Here is a 21,988-nt window from a genome sequence, read left to right as displayed (position 1 = left end):
GAAAGGGAAATATATAACATATATATAGGGAATATAAAACAAACTGAAAAGCCAAGGAAATCCCAATTTAATGTTAAAGCTTGTAGCTTGTAGCTTTAGCCTGTAGCTAGGTTTACAATGGCCTCTCATTCACACATAAATGGCGGCAAGCTACCCATGCAAGGCACCTGCCCGCTCATTGGGAGCAATTTGGGGTTTAGTGTCTTGCCCAAGGACACCTCGACATGTGGCCATGTAGGGTTCAAATTGCCGATCTGCTGACCTTGCGATCAGACGCCGGCTCTACCAATGTCATGGTAAAGGGCGGGTGTGGTGCAGGAGGTAGAGAACCCCACATGGCCACATGTGGAGGTGTCCTTGGGATCACCATGACATTAATGTCATGATAATAAAACTATAGGGAATCGAATCATCATGGATTAAATTAAGCCATACATGTAATTGTTCATTTTGCAGCAATACACATCATTTACTTGTGAAATGTGATTACGGTAATTGTAATCCAGAATTAGAATTGGTGACTATTGAATGAAGTATCAGCTGGCATACTTAATGACTACATTTGATGAGTGCATTTAATCAAAGCTGTATAAAGTTCTTTTGAATGAGTATCTGCATTTGGCTTACACTTACTCTACTGGTTTCAGGATTCCATGTGAATGATTGTAGTCATCCGGATTATGTCCCATCTATTTTTCCACATCGGCAGCAATTGACACAAGGCAGAGTTAAATTACGGCGCTACAAAAATGCCAAGAAAGAGAGAGGCTGGTGATGATGGGAAGGTCTTGTCAGCCAAAAGAAAACAAAGGTCACCTTCAGAAGAAGAACCTCTCACTGAGCCCACTGAAGAACCTCTCACTGAGCCTACTGAACAACCTCTCACTGAGCCTACTGAACAACCTCTCACTGAGGATGGTACACTGAGCAACAGGCCAGTTTCGCACAGGGAGCAGGATTCTTAATAGGACTAGATGTTAAAATCCCTAAATAATTAGCACAACAATTGACTGAGTGGAGTTGGAGATGTCCTCTTGGGTGGAGTGGAATTTGGCAATGATCACGTGGTGCCACCAGTACGACACATCTTCAGTTGTGGTCCCCGACCTCATTGGGTGTTTCGGCCATTTATCACAAGACACCCTCTGCCGAGGTTGGCCCACCACAGGCTGATCAGGCCTGGGTGTGTGTCGCACGGTGGCACCACGTGGTCATTTGGGAGCCCATGTTGGGTCCCTACGTTTCAGCCACAGCCAGTGACTGCTCCGTTCTGCTGCAGTGGACAGTTCTTTAATTGCCTTCCGTTGGGCCTGTCCTCTGATCCCTACTGCCCTCAGGAGCCTTGTGGTGGAGCTGGCTACAAAGAGCAGGTTGCTATTAGAACACAGACAATAGAACACAGACAATAGAACACAGACAATAGAACACAAACAATAGAACACCCGTGTTCGGCGGAGTGATGCATAGTCAAAAGTCTGTCCAGTGCTGTTATACTGTGTATCGGCACTCGTGGAATGCCTCTTGTCCAATCAAATTACTTGGTCGGACTCGGGACTAACTGTTGTATAAACTGTGATGGCACGGCTCTTAATGTCACTCGGGTCTCTGCAGTAATAATAATAATAATAATAATAACTTTTATTTGTATAGCACATTTCCTGCAAACGTTGCATCTCAAAGTGCTTTAATCATTATGTAATCATAATTTACTTATTTAGTTATTTAAAGGCAATTATTAAAAAGATGTTTTTTTAGTCTTGACTTATTTGCTGAGGTTGCATTCCTAATGTGAACTGGCAGTGCATTCCACAATTAGGGTGCATAAAGTGAAAATGCAGCCTCACCAAATCTCCTCTTTTGTACATAGACTCTACATTGTACTCTGTGGTACACAGAGAAAGCCAGCGTCAGAAGACCTGAGAGCTCTATTGGGCTGATATGCTAGCAAAAAGGTCTTTCAGATATTCTGGTGCTGTGCCAGTGAGAGCTTTATAAACAAGCACAAGGATCTTGAAATCTATTCTCAGTAACTCGGCAAGACACTGCGTGACATAGAAATAGGGTCACCGTGCTTCCCCAAAGAGTCGATCCCTGGCGTGACCCTCTTAATTTAATTTAATCTCAGGTGGTTAATTGAAGACGGTTGCATCGCAGTGATACAATTAGCATGCTAAAGGCTTCTGTTTCTCTCCTCTCCTCCTCTCCTCTCCTCTCCTCTCCTCTCCTCTCCTCCTCTCCTCTCCTCTCCTCTCCTCTCCTCTCCTCTCCTCTCTCCTCTCCTCTCCTCTCCTCTCCTCTCCTCTCTCCTCCTCTCCTCTCCTCTCCTCTCCTCTCCTCTCCTCTCCTCTCCTCCTCTCAGGGCTCTGTTCATCAAGCCGTTCATGTTGCTGCTGGATGAGCCCACCAACCACCTGGATCTGGACGCCTGCGTGTGGCTGGAGGAGGAGCTCAGTCAGTAAGTGTTTATTCATCGACGGCCCTCTTCCGTGAAGCGGATCAGTAGTGTTGTAGTTAGTACACACGTGACCGATGCTGAGAATCCCACTCACTCACACTCCCTTTTTCCCCCCAGGTTCAAGCGAATCCTTGTGCTCATCTCACACTCTCAAGACGTCCTGAATGGAGTGTGCACCAACATCATCCACCTGCACCAGAGGAAGCTCAAGTACTACACTGTAAGTGTCAAAAAATAAAATAAAAAAAGGATTATCAATCAATCTCATGGAGTAGTTAACCAGACAGGTGGTACTAGTATTGTAAGTCGCTGTCACCCCTGTTAAAAGGGCCACCTGTAATTGTGCAGTAGGGGACTTGGCTGGATACAAGTCGACTTTATTTATATAGCACATTTACATGCAGCAGCAGCTGAACCAAAGTGCTTCACAGGCGGGGAGCAAATAAGGAGCACAAATGTAAAACAGGTTAAGGGCCAATCCCAATTCACCCCTAGCCCTTCGTTTTCACCCCTTTGGCTCGATTTGCGCGTTCACGTTTAGGGCGAGGGCTGTCCCAATTCATATTTCATCGAGGGCTAGGGGTAAGGGGGAGGGCTAACTATTACTTCGTTTCGAGCGATTCCAGGACCACACTAGCTTCGAAGGGCTAGGTGTACGCTACCCCTTGATACCAGGATGCATTGCGAATCATCTACAGAAATCTTATGTCGCTCTATTCAATGCGGAAATGTCATTTTAATTCTCTGTAATTACTTATTAATAAAGATTTGAAAAATTATGATAACCATGTTATTGTCTTAGTTTAATGTCATTACAATGCATTATAGACCTTTTATTTATAACACGCATAACCCAAAAATCGCTTTTATGTCGGTGCTGTGTCTAACTGTTACGGCTGGGCCGTCACACACGCCCTCCCCCGCCCCCACAGCTCGAGCACCCGCCCCCACAACTCGAGCACAGCGTGCTCTCCGCCGCAGGTGAAGCTCGTTCCCGGTGATTGGAGGGTTATCCAGCCACAGTCAAACCAACACACCTGTCTCCACTTCCAATTAACCCTCTGGCTACATCTACCCTGGACTCCCTTCATTCACCGTCAGTTCTTCCCTAAGAATGACCTGGCAAGTATCCTCTGCGATTAGTTATGAACTTTGCTCTTGTGCCTATTCTTATGATTCGTTGATATCTTATGTACTGGCCTACCGTGGAGACTTAGGCCCAATCCCGATTCTCTTTTCTACCCCTATGGCTCGTTTTCGAGTGTCACTCGATTCGAAGGCAAGGCCTTCGAATACGTCACAAGCCCTACCCCTTGAAATCTAAGCCCAATGAATTGGGACAGCCCTTCACGGCGCCTACGTCATCACGCGGTACGGTTGACGCGTTGTGTTGCCGGCGAATTCTCACATCTCGCAATGCCTTCTTCAGCTGTGTTTATTTCTGTTGCGTGTGCTATAAGCATCTATTTTCGTTTGTTATCAACACACTGTAGTGTTTAGACGTTCCTTTTTTAGTCTCTTCCGTCAGCGATGTCTTTTTTGTGGACATCGCAATAATGACAATGAATTTAATGACAATGAATGACTCCAACCAAAACAACCAGTCCATCAATAGTCATAAAGCGTTGTCCAAAAATCACGTTACCAAGCGCCTTTCTCAGAACAATTCGTCGTCTAGAATCCAAAAATCAATCCATCATAGTGGTGGTCAAAAACGTAGAAAGAGGATCTCTTGGGGACGCGGCCACATTTGCCCGTGAAGGAGAGATGACAAATAAGCGGAAACATTTCTCAGTAGAGTCGAACGGTGATATATCATCATCCTTTACGCGTATCCTTAACTGTAGTTACATTTCGCGTGTCATATGCCATTAGACATGGAAATATGTCAATGCGCGGCTGTCATGCAGCGTTGCGTTACTGTAACGTTAGACACAGCACCGACATAAAAGCGATTTTTGGGTTAAGCTTGTTATAAATAAAAGGTCTATAATGCATTGTAATGACATTAAACTAAGACAATACGATGGTTATCATAATTTTTCAAATCTTTATTAATAAGTAATTACAGAGAAAGTAAAATGACATTTCCGCATTGAATAGAGCGACATAAGATTTCTGTAGATGATTCGCAATGCATCCTGGTATCAAGGGGTAGCGTACCGTTAGCCCTTCGAAGCTAGTCTGGTCCTGAAATCCCTCGAAACGAAGTAATAGTTAGCCCTCCCCCTTACCCCTAGCCCTCGACGAAATATGAATTGAGACAGCCCTCGCCCTAAACGTGAACGCGCAAATCGAGCCATAGGGGTGAAAACGAAGGGCTAGGGGTGAATTGGGATTGGGCCTTACCCTGCTTTCCTGTTCCTCCACAGCCCATGCCAACCACTACCGCCATCCCGCCAGGTTGAAACCCCCAGCCCGCCAGGCTGAAACCTCCGGACTCATCATCTGTGTTTCCACCCACCTGCACTGTAAATAAATACCCTACGGGGCTAACACTGTATTCTGCCTCCGGTGTCGTGTCCTTGAGCTCCCTCGCCCCCGTGTCATAACAGAAGAACTGACCATGCAATTGGGCTCAGACGACACGAAGGACCGGGCACCATCTCCCACCCCTGGATCCGGTCCGACGGCTATCCAGATCCTCGCTGAACACACTCACCTCCTCCAGGCGGCCGCTACAGCGTGCCAGGCCCTGAACACTCGCATGACAACCCAGGAGGCTAACCAGGAGCACCGCGCCACCCAGATGCAGCACCTCATCTCTACGACCCAAGCGCTTACAGCACAGGTGGCCGCGCTCGCAGCCTTTGCCCCCCCCCCTGCTCTCCCTGACCCTGCCCAGCTACCGGCACCACCTACTGGACAGCCACGGGAGCCCCACCTAGCCAGCCCCCGCCCCTTCGACGGAGCCTTCGCCCAGTTCCGAGGCTTCATCCTCCAGTGCGAGTTGGTGTTCTCGCATCAGCCCAGCCAGTTCTGGTCGCCGGCAGCCCGGGTGGCGTTCATCACCAACCTCACCACCGGCGACGCCCTGAATTGGGTCCAGGCCACCCTCTGCGCCCGCCCTGACCTGTTCGGTGACTACGCTACCTTCCTCACGGAGTTCAAGAGGGTTTTCGACCACCCCACTGCAGGACAGGAGGTCGGGGCGCGACTGATGTCACTCCCCCAGGGGAACCGGACCGCGGCGGCCTACTCTACCGAGTTTCGCACCCTGGCAGCCGGAAGCGGATGGAATGACAGGGCACTGCGATCTGCTTTCCGCCAGGGGCTGAGTGAGGCCATCAAGGACGAGCTCGTCCGGGACAGACCCGCCGCCCTGGACGAACTAGTGGCCCTAGCCATCGACGTTGACGAGCGCTCCCGGGAGCGTCGGAGAGAGAGAGGGCGCTACCAGACCAGCTCGCCACGCCCCCAGGACCCTATCGTCACAGCCAACCCCTCCTCCGCACGGGAGTCGACCTACACCCCATGCACTGGCGAGGAGCCGATGCAGCTTGGTCGAGCCCGCCTCACCACGGCGGAGAAGGAGAGGAGAAGGGCCCAGGGCCTGTGCCTCTACTGTGGAGAGAAGGGACACCTCCGTGACACCTGCCCGTCCCTATCAAAAGGGCAGGCTCACCCGAAGGGGGAATCCGGGTGAGCCGTGTCTCTCAATCCCCACCTACCACCAGCCCAGCCAGGTTCTCTGTCACCCTCTCCTGGCAGGGGCAGAACCTCACGGTCGAGGCCATTATTGACTCGGGAGCAGACGAGAACTTTATGGACGCCCAGCTGGCCCGCTCAGCTGCCGTTCCCCTCGTTGCCCTCGAGACCCCCCTCTCCGTCTCAGCCCTAGACGGACACAGCCTGGGGCCTCTCACCCACCGCTCTACACCCCTCTCCTTGACCGTCTCTGGGAACCATGTGGAGGAGATCCGGTTTTACATCCTCAAGACCCCCCAGTCCCCGCTCATCCTGGGACGACCGTGGCTCGAGCTCCACATTCCCCATGTCAGCTATGGTGAGGGACGTATCCTGAGCTGGAGTACCGCATGCTACGCCCGGTGCCTCCGTGCCGCCCATACCCCCACATGGCCTCTGCGACCGCCTCCGGCTCCCCCTGACCTCTCCTCCATCCCAGAGGTCTACCACGACCTCGGAGAGGCCTTCAGCAAGGAGCGTGCTCGCACCCTGCCGCCTCACCGGCCCTACGACTGTGCCGTCGAGCTCCGCCCTGGCAACAAACTTCCGGTCAGTCGCCTCTACAACCTTGCCCCCCCGGAGAAGGCAGCCATGGACACCTACATCTCCGACTGTCTGGCTGAGGGGCTCATCCGTCCATCACACTCCCCGGTGGCAGCGGGGTTTTTCTTCGTTAAGAAGAAGGATGGAACCCTCAGGCCATGCATTGACTACCGTGAGCTCAATGCCATCACCGTCCGGAACACCTATCCTCTCCCCCTCATGAGCTCCAACTTTGAGCCCCTCCTTGGGGCCACCATCTTCACTAAGCTGGACCTCCGGAACGCCTACCATCTGGTCCGGATTCGTGAGGGTGACGAGTGGAAGACGGCGTTCAAGACCCCCCGTGGCCACTATGAGTACCTTGTCATGCCCTTTGGTCTCACTAACGCCCCCTCCGTCTTTCAGGCCCTCATGAACGACGTCCTCAGGGACATGCTGGACATCTTTGTCGTCCTCTACCTGGATGACATCCTAGTATTCTCCAGGAACCCTGAGGAGCATGTCCAACATGTCCGCCTAGTCCTCCAGCGCCTACTGGAGAATCGCCTTTTTATTAAGGCTGAGAAGTGCTCGTTCCACACTCACTCTGTGGAATTCCTGGGGCTCATCGTGGAGGGTGGGTTGACTCGCCCTGACCCCAAGAAGACTCGGGCCGTCGTCGAGTGGGGCCAACCTACCACCCGGAAACAGCTGCAGTCATTCCTCGGCTTTGCCAACTTCTACCGGCGATTCATCCGGGACTTCAGCCGGGTAGCCGCCCCCCTCACTGCCCTCACCTCCCCCCTGCGCCAGTTCACGTGGACACCAGCAGCCAGCGCTGCCTTCAGTGACCTGAAGAGGCTCTTCACCTCGGCGCCGGTCCTAATCAACCCAGACCCCTCTAGGCCCTTCATTGTGGAAGTGGACGCCTCAGACACGGGCGTCGGTGGCGTGCTCTCTCAACGATCGGAGGACCAGACCGTGCACCCCTGCGCCTTCTACTCCCGCCGTTATACCTCCGCCGAGGCCAACTACGACATCGGGAACCGCGAGCTGCTGGCGGTGGTGGAGGCGTTCCACGAGTGGCGGCACTGGCTGGAGGGCGCAGAGCACCCCTTCACCGTCTGGTCGGACCACAAGAACCTAACCTACATCAAGTCGGCCAGGCGGTTGAACTCCCGTCAGGCACGCTGGGCCCTGTTCCTCGCGCGGTTTAACTTCCACCTCACGTTCCGTCCGGGCTCCCTGAACGCCAAGGCTGACTCCCTTTCTCGGCTCCATGCCGCAGAGGAGGAACCCACCACTCCTGACACCATCGTTCCATCCTCCCGGGTCGTTGGAGTGGTCACCCTGGAGATCGAGGCGGTGGTCAGAGCTGCACAGCGCACCCAGCCAGATCCCCGACCGGGGTCCCCCGGCCGTCTCTTCGTCCCGGACGCCGTCAGGACCAAGGTGATGCAGTGGGGCCACGCCAGCCGCTTCGCCTGCCATCCTGGGGCCCTACGCACACTGTCCTTCCTGCGCCGGCGGTTCTGGTGGTCCACCATGGCCGCGAACGTCAGGGAGTTCGTCTCGGCCTGCCCTACCTGCGCTCGCAGCAAGGCATCCCACCGGCCGCCTTCAGGACTGCTGCGGCCTCTACCCGTGCCCGGTCGACCGTGGTCCCACCTCGCCATGGACTTCGTGACCGGCCTTCCCCCGTCCCTAGGCAACACGGTCATCCTCACCATCGTGGACCGCTTCTCCAAGTCCGTGCGGTTGGTAGCTCTGGCAAAGCTACCGACCTCGGCGGAGACGGCGGAGCTACTCACCACCCACGTCTTCCGGCTTTACGGGCTTCCCCAGGATGTGGTTTCCGACCGTGGCCCCCAGTTCACATCCAAGGTGTGGCAGGCCTTCTGTTCTGGGATTGGGGCCACGACCAGCCTCTCCTCCGGCTACCATCCCCAGACCAATGGGCAGGCGGAGAGAGCCAACCAGAGCCTGGAGTCGGCACTCCGCTGCATGTCCTCCCTCCATCCATCCTCCTGGAGCAAGGACCTACCCTGGGTGGAGTACTCCCTGAACGCCATGGTGAATGAAGCCACCGGCCGGTCCCCCTTCGAGTGCTCCTTGGGGTACCAGCCACCCCTGCTTTCTACCCAGGAGGGCGAAGCGTCGGTACCCTCGGTCCAGGCACACCTCCTTCGCTGTCGTCGGGTCTGGACCTCCGTACGCTCGGCCTTGCTTCGGGCCACCGCCCGAACTACCCGAAGCGCCAACCGTCGTCGCACTCCAGCTCCGGTGTACCAGGTGGGCCAGAGGGTCTGGCTCTCCACGGCGGATCTCCCCCTCAATGTCCCCTCCCGGAAGTTGGCGTCGAGGTACATCGGCCCCTACGCCATCGACCGGGTCATCAACCCCGCTGCCATCCGGCTGGTCCTCCCTCACTCCCTCCGTCGGATCCACCCGGTGTTCCACGTCTCCCGGGTTAAGCCCCATGTCGCCAGCGACCTGATGCCACCAGCCCCTGCACCGCCCCCTCCTCAGTTGGTGGATGGCCACCCCCAGTGGGCGGTAAGGAGGCTCCTCAGGGCTCGTCGCTGTGGCCGGGGTTTCCAGTACCTGGTGGACTGGGAAGGATATGGCCCAGAGGAACGGAGCTGGATTCCCCGGTCCCAGATCATGTCCGCAGTCCTCCTCAGGGACTTCTATCGGGCCCACCCGGAGGCTCCGGGCCGGTCGCCAGGAGGCTCCCCCTCGGGGGGGGGTCCTGTTACGGCTGGGCCGTCACACACGCCCTCCCCCGCCCCCACAGCTCGAGCACCCGCCCCCACAACTCGAGCACAGCGTGCTCTCCGCCGCAGGTGAAGCTCGTTCCCGGTGATTGGAGGGTTATCCAGCCACAGTCAAACCAACACACCTGTCTCCACTTCCAATTAACCCTCTGGCTACATCTACCCTGGACTCCCTTCATTCACCGTCAGTTCTTCCCTAAGAATGACCTGGCAAGTATCCTCTGCGATTAGTTATGAACTTTGCTCTTGTGCCTATTCTTATGATTCGTTGATATCTTATGTACTGGCCTACCGTGGAGACTTACCCTGCTTTCCTGTTCCTCCACAGCCCATGCCAACCACTACCGCCATCCCGCCAGGTTGAAACCCCCAGCCCGCCAGGCTGAAACCTCCGGACTCATCATCTGTGTTTCCACCCACCTGCACTGTAAATAAATACCCTACGGGGCTAACACTGTATTCTGCCTCCGGTGTCGTGTCCTTGAGCTCCCTCGCCCCCGTGTCATAACACTAACGTTACAGTAACGCAACGCTGCATGACAGTCGAGCATTTCAGAGATGTACAGTCATAAATCAATTATTACCTGTGGCGTTTGACAGCGGATGATGGTACACATATGTAAAGTTATCTATCAAACTTTCGGCTGACTTGTACATGATGCGCATTTTGACCTATTTCCACCCGCAATCTAATCCGAGCAGTTGTTATTATGTAATATTATTAATGGGTTGTATCATTCATTTCAATGCATTATAGACCTTTTCTTTATAACAAGCACAACAACAACAAAACGTTATCATGCCGATGTGCTGTGTGTCTAACGTTACAAGCTGATTTGTGCATGACAGCCGCGCATTGACATATTTCCATGTCTGATGTCTAATGTCTGATGTACTAATGTCATTTCAATGCATTATAGACCTTTTCTTTATAACAAGCACAACAACAACAAAACGTTATTATGCCGATGTGCTGTGTGCTGTGTGTCTAACGTTACAAGCTGATTTGTGCATGACAGCCGCGCATTGACATATTTCCATGTCTAATGGCATATGACACGCGAAATGTAACTACAGTTAAGGATACGCGTAAAGGATGATGATATATCACCGTTCGACTCTACTGAGAAATGTTTCCGCTTATTTGTCATCTCTCCTTCACGGGCAAATGTGGCCACGTCCCCAAGAGATCCTCTTTCTACGTTTTTGACCACCACTATGATGGATTGATTTTTGGATTCTAGACGACGAATTGTTCTGAGAAAGGCGCTTGGTAACGTGATTTTTGGACAACGCTTTATGACTATTGATGGACTGGTTGTTTTGGTTGGAGTCATTCATTGTCATTAAATTCATTGTCATTATTGCGATGTCCACAAAAAAGACATCGCTGACGGAAGAGACTAAAAAAGGAACGTCTAAACACTACAGTGTGTTGATAACAAACGAAAATAGATGCTTATAGCACACGCAACAGAAATAAACACAGCTGAAGAAGGCATTGCGAGATGTGAGAATTCGCCGGCAACACAACGCGTCAACCGTACCGCGTGATGACGTAGGCGCCGTGAAGGGCTGTTCCAATTCATAGGGCTTTGATTTCAAGGGGTAGGGCTTGTGACGTATTCGAAGGCCTTGCCTTCGAATCGAGTGACACTCGAAAACGAGCCATAGGGGTAGAAAAGAGAATCGGGATTGGGCCTAAGTGCAGGAGACTTAATAAAATGCAACACAATACAAGATATGATAACAATTACAAGGACTAAAAAGGACTAAAAAAAGGCAACTGTAAAAAAAAAAGAGGCAACAATTAAAAGGACTAAAAAAAGGCAACTGTAACCTCATGTAACCTCACCTTACGCCATATAAGGGGGACCGGGGGAGAGGTTTACGGTCTGTTGCTAATTATGTGTACATGTGCGCACTCGGGCGTTTGAAGCCGTGAGTGGCGGGTTTGTGCGACCAGTTTTGATGACGGTGCAACTGTTCTATTTTTAATAAAAGGGTAACTACGACCAGTACCAGAAGACCAGGAATGAGTTGGAAGAGAACCAGATGAAACGCTTCAACTGGGAGCAGGACCAAATCACACACATGAAGGTGAGTTAGGGGGCCATCTTGTGGCTGGTTCAGTTCAGTTTAACCACAGCATGGCCATTATTTTTCAATAGGCATACCCCTTTTTTAGTTTTGAATGCTGCAATGTAATTCAAGTTGCTGCTGATCTTGTTTTAGTAATCATCTCCTTGTGTAATAATCACCTCTCTCTCTTTTTCTCTCTCTCTCTCTCTCTCTCTCTCTCTCTCTCTCTCTCTCTCTCTCTCTCTCTTTTTCTCTCTTTCTTTCTCTCAGACCCTGTCATTTTATTTTCCTTCCTGTGGAAAGATCCCTCCACCTGTTATCATGGTTCAGAATGTTAGCTTCAAATACAGTGACAACGCGGTGAGTACAGACCAGAGACAGTGATTCTATGTGAGGCTGAGGGCCCTGATGCAGTGTTCTTAATGTCCCCTTCTGTCTCCCCTCCCCTGCAGCCACACATATACAAGAACCTAGAGTTTGGTATCGACCTGGACACGCGAGTGGCTCTGGTGGGGCCCAACGGGGCGGGGAAGTCGACACTGCTCAAACTTCTGATGGGAGAGGTGAGTGAGCCGAGTTCAGTGAATTAGTAATTCAGTGATCAATTCCAATTCAGTGAATTCAGTGAACAATTCCCACCACAATTGTAGGATCTGTGCTCTTGTTTTAGGGCATAGAAATGTAAAGGGCTTATGTAATAATGACAGCCATGGAGATCCATATGCATCATGTACCCATACATTATGTGTGTATCGCATACATGATAATAATAATAATTATGTTTTGAATATCTCCCACCTGTTGTTTCTGTCTCCAGCTCCTCCCATCTGACGGAATGATCAGGAAGAATTCTCACGTGAAGATTGGCAGATATCACCAGGTAAGAACATCCAGTTTGTTCCAGATGTAATAATATAGGCCCATTTTAGCTGACGCTTTTATCCGAAGAGACTGACGTTGCAGTGAGGGGCATGTGTTTTTCAGTATATATGGTCCCCGGCGAGAATTGAACCCACAAACAAATCAACTCTGTTTACTTCCTGTTCTGTAGCATCTGGCAGAGCAGCTGGAGCTGGACCTGTCTCCTATGGAGTACATGATGAAGTGCTACCCTGAGATCAAGGAGAAGGAGGAGATGAGGAAGATCATCGGCCGCTACGGCCTGACTGGAAAGCAGCAGGTGAGAGTCGTCCTCCTAACCTCCTAACCTGGACTTGGAAGCTACTCGTCTCCCAACCAAATTGTCTCCAGATTTTTGGGAATTCTCAGTATATTTCAATCTCCACCTGAAATCTAGGTGTAATTGTATAATTATAATATCATTATAATACAGTATAATTGTAATTGCAGTATACAGAGTAGATTGTCCTACAAAGACACTTAGATTTTGATTTAGTATTAGATTACCAAGTAAGCTTTTCAAAAAATGTTGAGAGAGGACGCTGGCGTTGCTTGTTCGCCGCTTCTCCACCTGAAATCGAGGTGTAATTGCAGTATACAGAGTAGATTGTCCTACAAAGACACTTAGAATTAGATTTAGTAATCTAAAAATTAATTAGACCCCTATACTTTCTTTTGTTTCTTTTTGTTATTACTACTCAATCTTTTCAGTTTGTAATCGTCTTTGAGTGTCTAGAAAAGCGCTATATAAGTCTAATGTATTATTATTATTATATTTCGGAAAATACCCGGGGTACTAAATCTCCTTGCTTCCCCCTCTCTCTCCCCCCCAAGGTGAGTCCCATCAGGAACCTGTCTGACGGTCAGAAGTGTCGGGTGTGTTTCGCCTGGCTGGCCTGGCAGACATGCTCTCACATGCCCTCACATGCTCTTCCTGGACGAGCCCACCAAGCATCTGGACCTGGAGACCATCGACGCCCTGGCGAACGCCATCAACGACTACGAGGGCGGCATGCTGCTAGTTAGCCACGACTTCAGACTCATCCAGCAGGTACGGGCTGCAGACAGACTGACAGACAGACAGGCGTCTAACCCAGTGGTTCTCAAACCTCCTCGGGGGACCCCCAGCCACCCCACATATTTGATCTGTTCCACCACCAGCACACCTGATTCTGGTGGTGGAACAGATCAAATATGGAGCGGCTGGGGGTCCCCGAGGAGAGGTTTGAGAACCACTGGTCTAACCTCAATGTGGTAGTTCATGTGTGAAACAGACTTTTCGAATTGGGTTAGTTTATGAACAATCTTTGTGATTATAGAAGGTAATTGTTTGTTTGGTTTTCTTTCATCCAGGTGGCTCAGGAGATCTGGGTGTGCGAGAAGCAAACCATCACCAAATGGAACAAGGGTATCCTGGCCTACAAGGACCATTTGAAATCCAAGATTGACAAGCAATCGCATGACTTCTAATAAAGCTACTTCACCCAGCACTCTGTACCATTTACTTAATCTACACCATGGATCTGATCTCCCAGCCCCCATGTCCTCTAACAGTTTAGTCCACACCCCCTTCCAGCTCAGGCTGCACTCTGATTGGCTGATTGACCTAAAAGGATCTCAGTGCATTATGAAATGCATCTTACTTGTGCTGTTGTCATAGAAAAAGTTTTATTTTTCAGAATACGTCATAACGTTAATTCCAATATGTATTCAACATTGTTCAGGTCATATCGAGGTATGATACTAAACACTTTCCCTGCATTAAATACGCGGTTACTATGCCTGACTTTTTATTTAACAAATTATTGTAATTGCAATAATGGTTTGTCTGAATAAATGACTGAATTTACATGATACGTTGTCATACTGTGTCAACTTACTGTGATGGTTTCAGAGTACTTAAACAAAATAAAACAAACGATACTATTCAAAATGCAGCCTTTTTTAATTATTATTATTCATTCTGCATTTTCCATTGAGAAGTACTGAATATCCAGTGCTCTTATCCAAAAACCATTTACATTCTGAGAAAATAAACTATTTTACAACTCTGTGTAAACATAAGAGAAGCAAAACTATAATATCTTATCGATGGAGTTGCTTTGGATTCTTGCTTAACGAACCCAACCACTCTGGTATGCAATATGCACCACAGCCCTGCCGTCAGCCATGCAGAGCCAACCTCCTCCCACGACCAACTGACGCATGCTCAGCTTTCCAGATGCTAGGTGACCAATTGTTAACTTTGTGTCAATCCCCCATGGAGCACCACCTCAAAACCCCACGTTAATTGGACATAACAGGAGAGAAAAAAGTCTAACCAGTGTTAACAGCTGTTGTCCTCATGTAGCTAGTAGTACCGTAGTACATCTTCAGGGTTGTATTTCGAGAATTCAGGCAGGGAAAAACTAGGGCATTCTGGGAAATACATGCTGTGGTATATAGTTGTCACATCGTCGCTGATTCTAGTTCCAATAAGATGCCCTTATAAGGGCGTTCATCATGCACACTAACACTTCTGCCTGGGAATCTAGTAGTAGTAGTAGTAGTACATGGTACAATCACTTTGTCGAGACACTTCTTTTGCCGGTTAATTACATTTATGGGGGTTTTGTGAGTAAAATGCAAGGATTCAGATCTCTACTTCAGAGGCGCGAGAGCAGCACCCTTCTAACATTTCAACAACACAGGAGGCCAGTTATAGAAGTTCTAGCGGTTGGTTGGTTGGGTGCTTGGTAGTGACGTCGCTCGGTCGCTGTCTAGCCTGCCAGCTGGATAACAGACACCTCGAGGGCGGGGGGGGCCGAGGTGACAGCAGCTGACTCCAGGCCTGTAGGGGGGGCTGATGCGGAGTGGTAGGGTAGGGGGGGGTATGGGTAGGATGGGGGGTGGGGGTCTCACTGGGCCTCTCCGTCGTCGTCGTCTGAGACCTGGTCGGGGGGGATGGCCCGGGTGTGGCTGGCCCGGATGCTGGTGAGGTGGGGGCAGGAGGAGACGAGGCCGGCGATGCCGGAGAGGGTCACCCCGGAGCCCTCCAGGTTCACCTGGCTCAGACGCATGCGCTTCAGGAACTTCAGACCTGACGGAGGGAAAAAATACACACGAGACAGAAATACGTCATGTTCCTTATCGTTAGCCTCATAGCATAATAGCTGAGGTTGTGGTTGTGGCGATGGTTGGACAAGCATGGTCACCACAGAAAGACTGGAGTATAAAAGGTCGAAACAACGCATGGTTCACTCCAGATTCATCCAACTCATTTCACCAGAGCAATATTGTTAGCCTCAAAGCATAATTGCCGAAATCATATTTTGGTCAAATTGAGATATCTGCCTAACTCTACTCTCCTAACACTGCTGATTCACTGTGCATTATTGCCTATGCCATCAGCCTATCAGAATGCTTGTTACATTCCAGAATCACTATCTGCCCATCTCATGACCAAGTCATCTCTTTGACATTAGGCATGTTTGACACAACATACAAAGATGGCTCGGCTGACCACAAGTGAAGCATGACTTTATTATTATGCTATGAGGCTAACGATATGTTACAACATGCAAGTACGTGATGAATGGTGTAGATGTTAATGAGTGGTTTGATGTGTTTGTGTGTGTGACCTCACCGTGGTCGGTGATGCGCGTCCGGCTGAGGTTGAGCTTCAGTAGCTGTCCACAGTGGACCAGGCCTCTCCTCACCACCGTGTCTCCCACCTGGGTGCTGGCTAGGCCTAGGACCTGCAGAAGAGGAAGAGAGAGAGAGAGGGAGAGACAGAGACAGAGAGAGAGAGAGACAGAGAGAGACAGAGAGAGACAGACAGAGAGAGAGAGAGACAGAGAGAGAGAGAAACACACAGTTTGGGTTTGAATACAGTTTGAACACATTCTATTTACAAACCCCTCATTTCAATCCTCCTATCTAATCTATAACATTAGACATCAGTCATTGGGGTGACAGGTGAAGCACACTACTACCACAACTCTACCTGCAGGTGGGGCAGACAGGTGACCAGGGCGGCCACCCCTCGGCTGGTGACGGCGGTGCGGTCCAGACACAGCTCCAGCAGCTCCTGCAGGCTCCGCAGGGAGGGCAGCCCCGCGTCCGTCACCTGGGTGTTGCTGAGAGACAGCCTCTTCAGCCTGCAGCACCGGAAGAGACAGGAGAGGACCACAATCACTTAACACTAGAACAGCCGTGCCTTTTTACCTACTAAAAGAGCCGCCTCGAGGCGCCTCTTTAGAATGGGAATCTGCTATTTACACACAACGACCACTAGTTGGCCGCTTGTAAATTAGCCTGCTTCCTCCTACACAGAAAAACGGCAAAATCGGTTTATATTAGCTTATCCTGATTTCGAAAATGTAAGGATACTGGGTGGTAGAACGCACATAACTTGGAAAAGTCATGAAAGGAAGGTCCTGAAATTTGATCGAGTGCACTGCAAAGATATAACATATTTCTTTACGCATGGCTGTTCGAGTGTTAAATCAATTCTCATTCTTTGCAATGACGGTGTTGTGCCAGCAGGGGGCGTCTGGACATCAGCCGAGAGCAGGAGTCACACCAACCCTCTTCCTAGAGAGATGCAGGGTGTGTGGGGCTTTTGTTTTTTCAGCCCAGAGCTTAAACACCTTGTTCAACGAATCAACGTGTTGATAATTTACAATAGTTGAACCACCAGTGGCTAAACACCAAATGACCATGGTTACTGGTTAGTGACCACTGAGCTAGAGCAAGAAACAGACTTATCGACCTCTGAGGTTGTGGTTGTGGTTGTGGCGATGGTTAGACTAGAGTAAAAGGCAGAAACAATGCATGGTTCACTCCAGATTCATCCAACTCAAGTCATATTTTGGCCAAATTGAGATATCTGCCTAACTCTACTCTCCTAACACTGCTGATTCACTGTGCATCATTGCCTCTATGACATCAGCCTATCAGAATGCTTGTTACATTCCAAAACCACTATCTGCCCAAGTCATCTCTTTGGCATTTTTGACACGACATACAAAGATGTCTCGGCTGACCACAAGTGAAGCATGACTTAGGCAATTATGTTATGAGGCTAACGATATGGCATGGGCAAAAGCCAGGAGAACAAGTCTTGATTCAGACTGTCTGGCTGCTTTTCAGGCGACCGCAATGCGCAAATGCATGCCAAAGCTGACCATTTCCTCTCACCGAAACTTCAAAACAATCTAAACAATCCCCTTGTTGACGGTTACATTTCCCTAGCTGGAAATAAAAACTGGTACAGAGCTTCCTTCATGCATTGTTAAGGAGTCACGTAAAATCAGATTAGGCTGAATCGCTTGGGTTGTTTTAATGAGCTTTTCATTGCCTCTGGGTTCCTTGTCTGACTCTCTCAACGTTACTCAGGAGAATTCCCCGTTGGTTGATATCTGCAAGCCTGTTAATTGTGCTTTTCTTGGTTAAATAAAGGTTATGTATCGTTAGCCTCGTAGCATAATTGCCTAAGTCATGCTTCACTTGTGGTCAGCCGAGCCATCTTTGTATGTAGTGTCAAAAATGCCAAAGAGATGACTTGGGCAGATAGTGGTTTTGGAATGTAACAAGCATTCTGATAGGCTGATGTCATAGAGGCAATGATGCACAGTGAATCAGCAGTGTTAGGAGAGTAGAGTTAGGCAGATATCTCAATTTGGCCAAAATATGACTTAAACCAGCAATTATGCTACGAGGCTAACAATGTTGCTCTGGTGAAATGAGTTGGATGAATATATATGATGGGTGTATATACCTGGTCATGGTGGCCAGCTGGGAGACCCCCTGGTCAGTGACGTGTGTGTAGTCGGTCAGGTCCAGCTCTGACAGCAGGGACAGTCTGGACAGGAACGGCAGGCCGCTGTCCGTCACTGAGTGACGCCCAGGTAGGGTCAGCTGGGTCAGCCTCAGACCTGGAGACCACAGGAACACATACAAGTCAATGATCATACACTCATACACACACACACACACGCACGCACGCACGCACGCACGCACACACACTTACACGCACATGCACACTCTCTCACACACACACACACACACACACACACACACACGAGAGAGGACGCACACACAGGCTCTCTCACACTCTCACCCTCACACACACTCTCACACGCACACGCTCTCAAACTCTCACCCTCACCCTCACCCTCACCCTCACCCACCCACCCACCCACTCACCTGAGATGATCTGGAGTGTGTGGTTGCCGTCGGCCACAGCGATGCCGGCCAGGCTGAGGGCAGAGAGGGAGGGGTGGGAGGCCAGGGGCTCCAGGGACGCCTCCCTCACCCCTGTACCGTCCAGGTAGAGAGTCTGCAGGGCGGGCATCCCTGCCAGGGCCGACACCTCACTCACCTGGGGGGTGCAGGGGAGAGGCCGTTCACCATCATCACCATCATCATCATCACCATCATCATCATCACCATCATCAGTGTTACTGTCATTTGTGTATGCGTTAGAGTGTGAGTTGAAATCGGAATGTTTGAAGCTGCTGTTGTAGTATGTGTGTATAATGTGTATAAGTCGTGTGTGTGTGTGTGTGTGTGTGTTACCTTAGTGTGTTTGATGCTGAGCAGTTGTAGCTGTGTTGTATGTATGTATAAGTCGGGTCTGTGTGTGTGTGTGTTACCTTAGTGTGTGTGTGTGTGTGTGTGTGTGTGTGTGTGTTACCTTAGTGTGTTTGATGCTGAGCAGGCGTAGCTGTGTTGTATGTGTGTATAAGTCAGGTGTGTGTGTGTGTGTGTTACCTTAGTGTGTGTGATGCTGAGGAGTCGTAGCAGTGTTGTATGTGTGTATAAGTCAGGTGTGTGTGTGTGTGTGTTACCTTAGTGTGTGTGATGCTGAGGAGTCGTAGCAGTGTTGTATGTATGTATAAGTCGGGTGTGTGTGTGTGTGTGTGTGTGTGTGTGTGTGTGTCACCTTAGTGTGTGTGTGTGTGTGTTACCTTAGTGTGTGTGTGTGTGTGTGTGTTACCTTAGTGTGTGTGTGTGTGTGTGTGTGTTACCTTGGTGTGTTTGATGCTGAGCAGGCGTAGCTGGGGCACGCAGGCGGGCAGGGCTGCCAGGGTGGCCTCGGTCACGGCCGTCTGGTTGAGGCTGAGCTGGGTGAGGGAGGCGGGGGCCGCCTGCAGGTACAGCACCATGCCCACGTCACTCACCTTGGTCTGGTCCAGGGACAGGAAGGACAGGCTCTTCAGGCCTGGGACGACGACATGGAGAGGGACACCAAAGGGTTGTTTTTACAAGAGGGGAATGAAGTCAAGTCACATTTACAACCACAAAACAGCCGCCCAAAGTGCTGAACAGATAAAACACTAGTGAAATAAAACGACAAATAAAAATACACTAAAACTAAAACAAGTTGCAATACAGAATACAACAGATGCAGAAATGAAAGTGCAGAAAAGTGCAGTTGTCGCAGGCAACTCAGGTCAAAGGCCAGGGAGAGGAGGTGTGTCTTAGCTATGGGTTTAAAGGCCTTGATACTCTGGGCGGATCTGACATGGAGGGGGAGGCTATTCCAGAGCCTAGGGGGCTGCCTTTGCGAAGGCTCTATCCCCTCTGGCTTTTAGCCTGGTCCTAGGGACCTCCAGCAGCAGCTGGTCAGCTGACCTTAGGGCTCTGGATGTATGGGGGTATGGTGGTGCAGGAGATCAGCCAAGTACGGAGGTGCCTGCCCGTTTAGCGATCAAAAGTAATTTACAATCAATACGGAAGCGGACGGGGAGCCAGTGGAGTGAGGCCAGGATTGGGGTTATGTGGTCACGCTTCTTGGTGCCGGTGAGGAGTCGAGCTCAGTCCAGAATAAAGACCGTTGTTGTTGTTGTTGTAGTGAGTCGGAGCGGACAAAGGAAGCGGAGGCTGGGTACCGGTGAGAGCCCAGCGTGGCGCCGTTTCATTCACTGTTGACATGGCAACCATCAACACTTCCTAATGCGCTACATACATCCCCCCTGCGTCACAACCTGGTGGCCAGCGGTAAAGTAAAGTAGCGCCCATACACAATTCCCCACAGGCAGGGCCGCCCATAAGGGGGGGGGGGAAAGAAAGGGGGAAGCTTTCTGGGGGCCCTGGCAATACTTGCCATTGAGTGTGAACTGGCTAAACAGATGGACTTTATTTTATTTTTTTAAGGTTATTTCTTTCTGAGTGGGGCAGTCCCACACATTTTTTAAATAGGGGATATAGTGAAGATAGACAGGAAAGTAAGGAGAAGAAGGGAGAGAGAGAGGGCATGTCGGCAGGGCATGGGCCGGATACGAAACCATGCTGACATGGGCATATGTGTGCATTGTAGACCGCGGTGCTAGACCACTGGACCACTCCAGGCCACAACAGATGGACTTTATAAAAGACATTATAAAGGACTTTGCATCCAGAAAGACAAGGAAGATGGCTGTATAAGAGGCAAATAGGAAGCCATAAGGTAAAGAATTGCATTTTTATGATTAAGAAATGTGTGGTGTAAGAAGTGTAGCTGATCTTTGTTGACGTTGGTGTGTGTTACTTTATTATATTTTATTATTATTCCTGTTGGAGAAACCTGTTACTCACAATACACTATGTGACCATTCATCCTTCGGCCATGCATCTGTTTCTTTGTTATTCTTAGGTGTGTGTGTGTGTGTGTGTGCGAAATTATTTTCTTAAATTCAAACAACGACTTTGTCCATTTGTTTCCATACTAACGCATCATTGACATGTGACAACGAGCCCAGGGGGCATCTAGTCAATGTTTACGTTATAGCTTACATGTACGTGCGTGCATGTACTGTATGTAACCCCTTTCACTGAGTAAGTCTCTCAGTTTACATGTATGTGTTTAGGAGAGAGAGAGAGCACGCGCATACGTTGATATGAGTAAAGCAGAGTTGTGGAGAGGGGGGGGGGCCCGTTCATTGGACTTTTTCTGGGATCCAGCCATTTACACACACACACACACACACACACACACACACACACACACTCTCTCACACACACACACACACACACACACACACTCACACACTCTCTCTCACACACACTCTCACACACACTCTCACGCTCACGCTCACGCTCACACACACACACACACACACACACACACACACTCTCACTCTCACTCTCACCCACACATCTGAGATGACCTGAGATGACCTGAGATGACCTGAGATGACCTGACCCCCTATTCACAATCACAAGGCTCATACCAAACCACACTTAACACAGTAGTGTGGCTGAGTGGCTGTCCGACCTGTAGACAGAGGTACCACACCCACCTGTAATGACAGAGGTACCTAACCACACCCACCTGTAATGACAGAGGTACCACACCCACCTGCAATGACAGAGGTACCTAACCACACCCACCTGTAATGACAGAGGTACCACACCCACCTGTAATGACAGAGGTACCACACCCACCTGTAATGACAGAGGTACCACACCCACCTGTAATGACAGAGGTACCACACCCACCTGTAATGACAGAGGTACCACACCCACCTGTAATGACAGAGGTACCACACCCACCTGTAATGACAGAGGTACCACACCCACCTGTAATGACAGAGGTACC

At 50.1% G+C, this 21,988-nt stretch overlaps 1 protein-coding gene and 1 pseudogene across 2 annotated transcripts in view; one reads left to right on the top strand and one right to left on the bottom strand.

The window, feature by feature from the left end:
• The first annotated feature begins 293 nt into the window (after nucleotides 1–293).
• Nucleotides 294–14,189, top strand: LOC308169475 (ATP-binding cassette sub-family F member 2-like; annotated as a pseudogene). The gene is made up of 10 exons: nucleotides 294–307; nucleotides 2,360–2,455; nucleotides 2,573–2,675; nucleotides 11,446–11,541; nucleotides 11,794–11,883; nucleotides 11,976–12,086; nucleotides 12,341–12,403; nucleotides 12,575–12,703; nucleotides 13,258–13,474; nucleotides 13,777–14,189. The product of its transcript is annotated as an ATP-binding cassette sub-family F member 2-like (transcript).
• A 432-nt stretch (nucleotides 14,190–14,621) lies between these two features.
• The window catches only part of LOC308169474 (uncharacterized protein), a gene marked incomplete at its 5' end in the record, with an annotated part of 11,343 nt that continues 3,976 nt past the window's right edge, over nucleotides 14,622–21,988 (bottom strand). The window contains 6 exons of the mRNA XM_080544156.1: nucleotides 14,622–15,502; nucleotides 16,049–16,160; nucleotides 16,409–16,562; nucleotides 18,185–18,341; nucleotides 18,613–18,787; nucleotides 19,437–19,630. Of these exons, the coding sequence (XP_080400282.1) occupies nucleotides 15,321–15,502; nucleotides 16,049–16,160; nucleotides 16,409–16,562; nucleotides 18,185–18,341; nucleotides 18,613–18,787; nucleotides 19,437–19,630 (974 nt within the window). The 3' untranslated portion in view covers nucleotides 14,622–15,320. The remainder of the gene's footprint in view (nucleotides 15,503–16,048; nucleotides 16,161–16,408; nucleotides 16,563–18,184; nucleotides 18,342–18,612; nucleotides 18,788–19,436; nucleotides 19,631–21,988) is intronic.

Source organism: Nansenia antarctica (assembly GCF_963989245.1).
Source record: "Nansenia antarctica genome assembly, chromosome: 13".
Lineage (NCBI taxonomy): Eukaryota > Metazoa > Chordata > Actinopteri > Argentiniformes > Microstomatidae > Nansenia > Nansenia antarctica.
The sequence above is the reverse complement of the archived record's forward strand: the minus strand, read 5'-3'. Positions and strand labels throughout refer to the sequence as shown.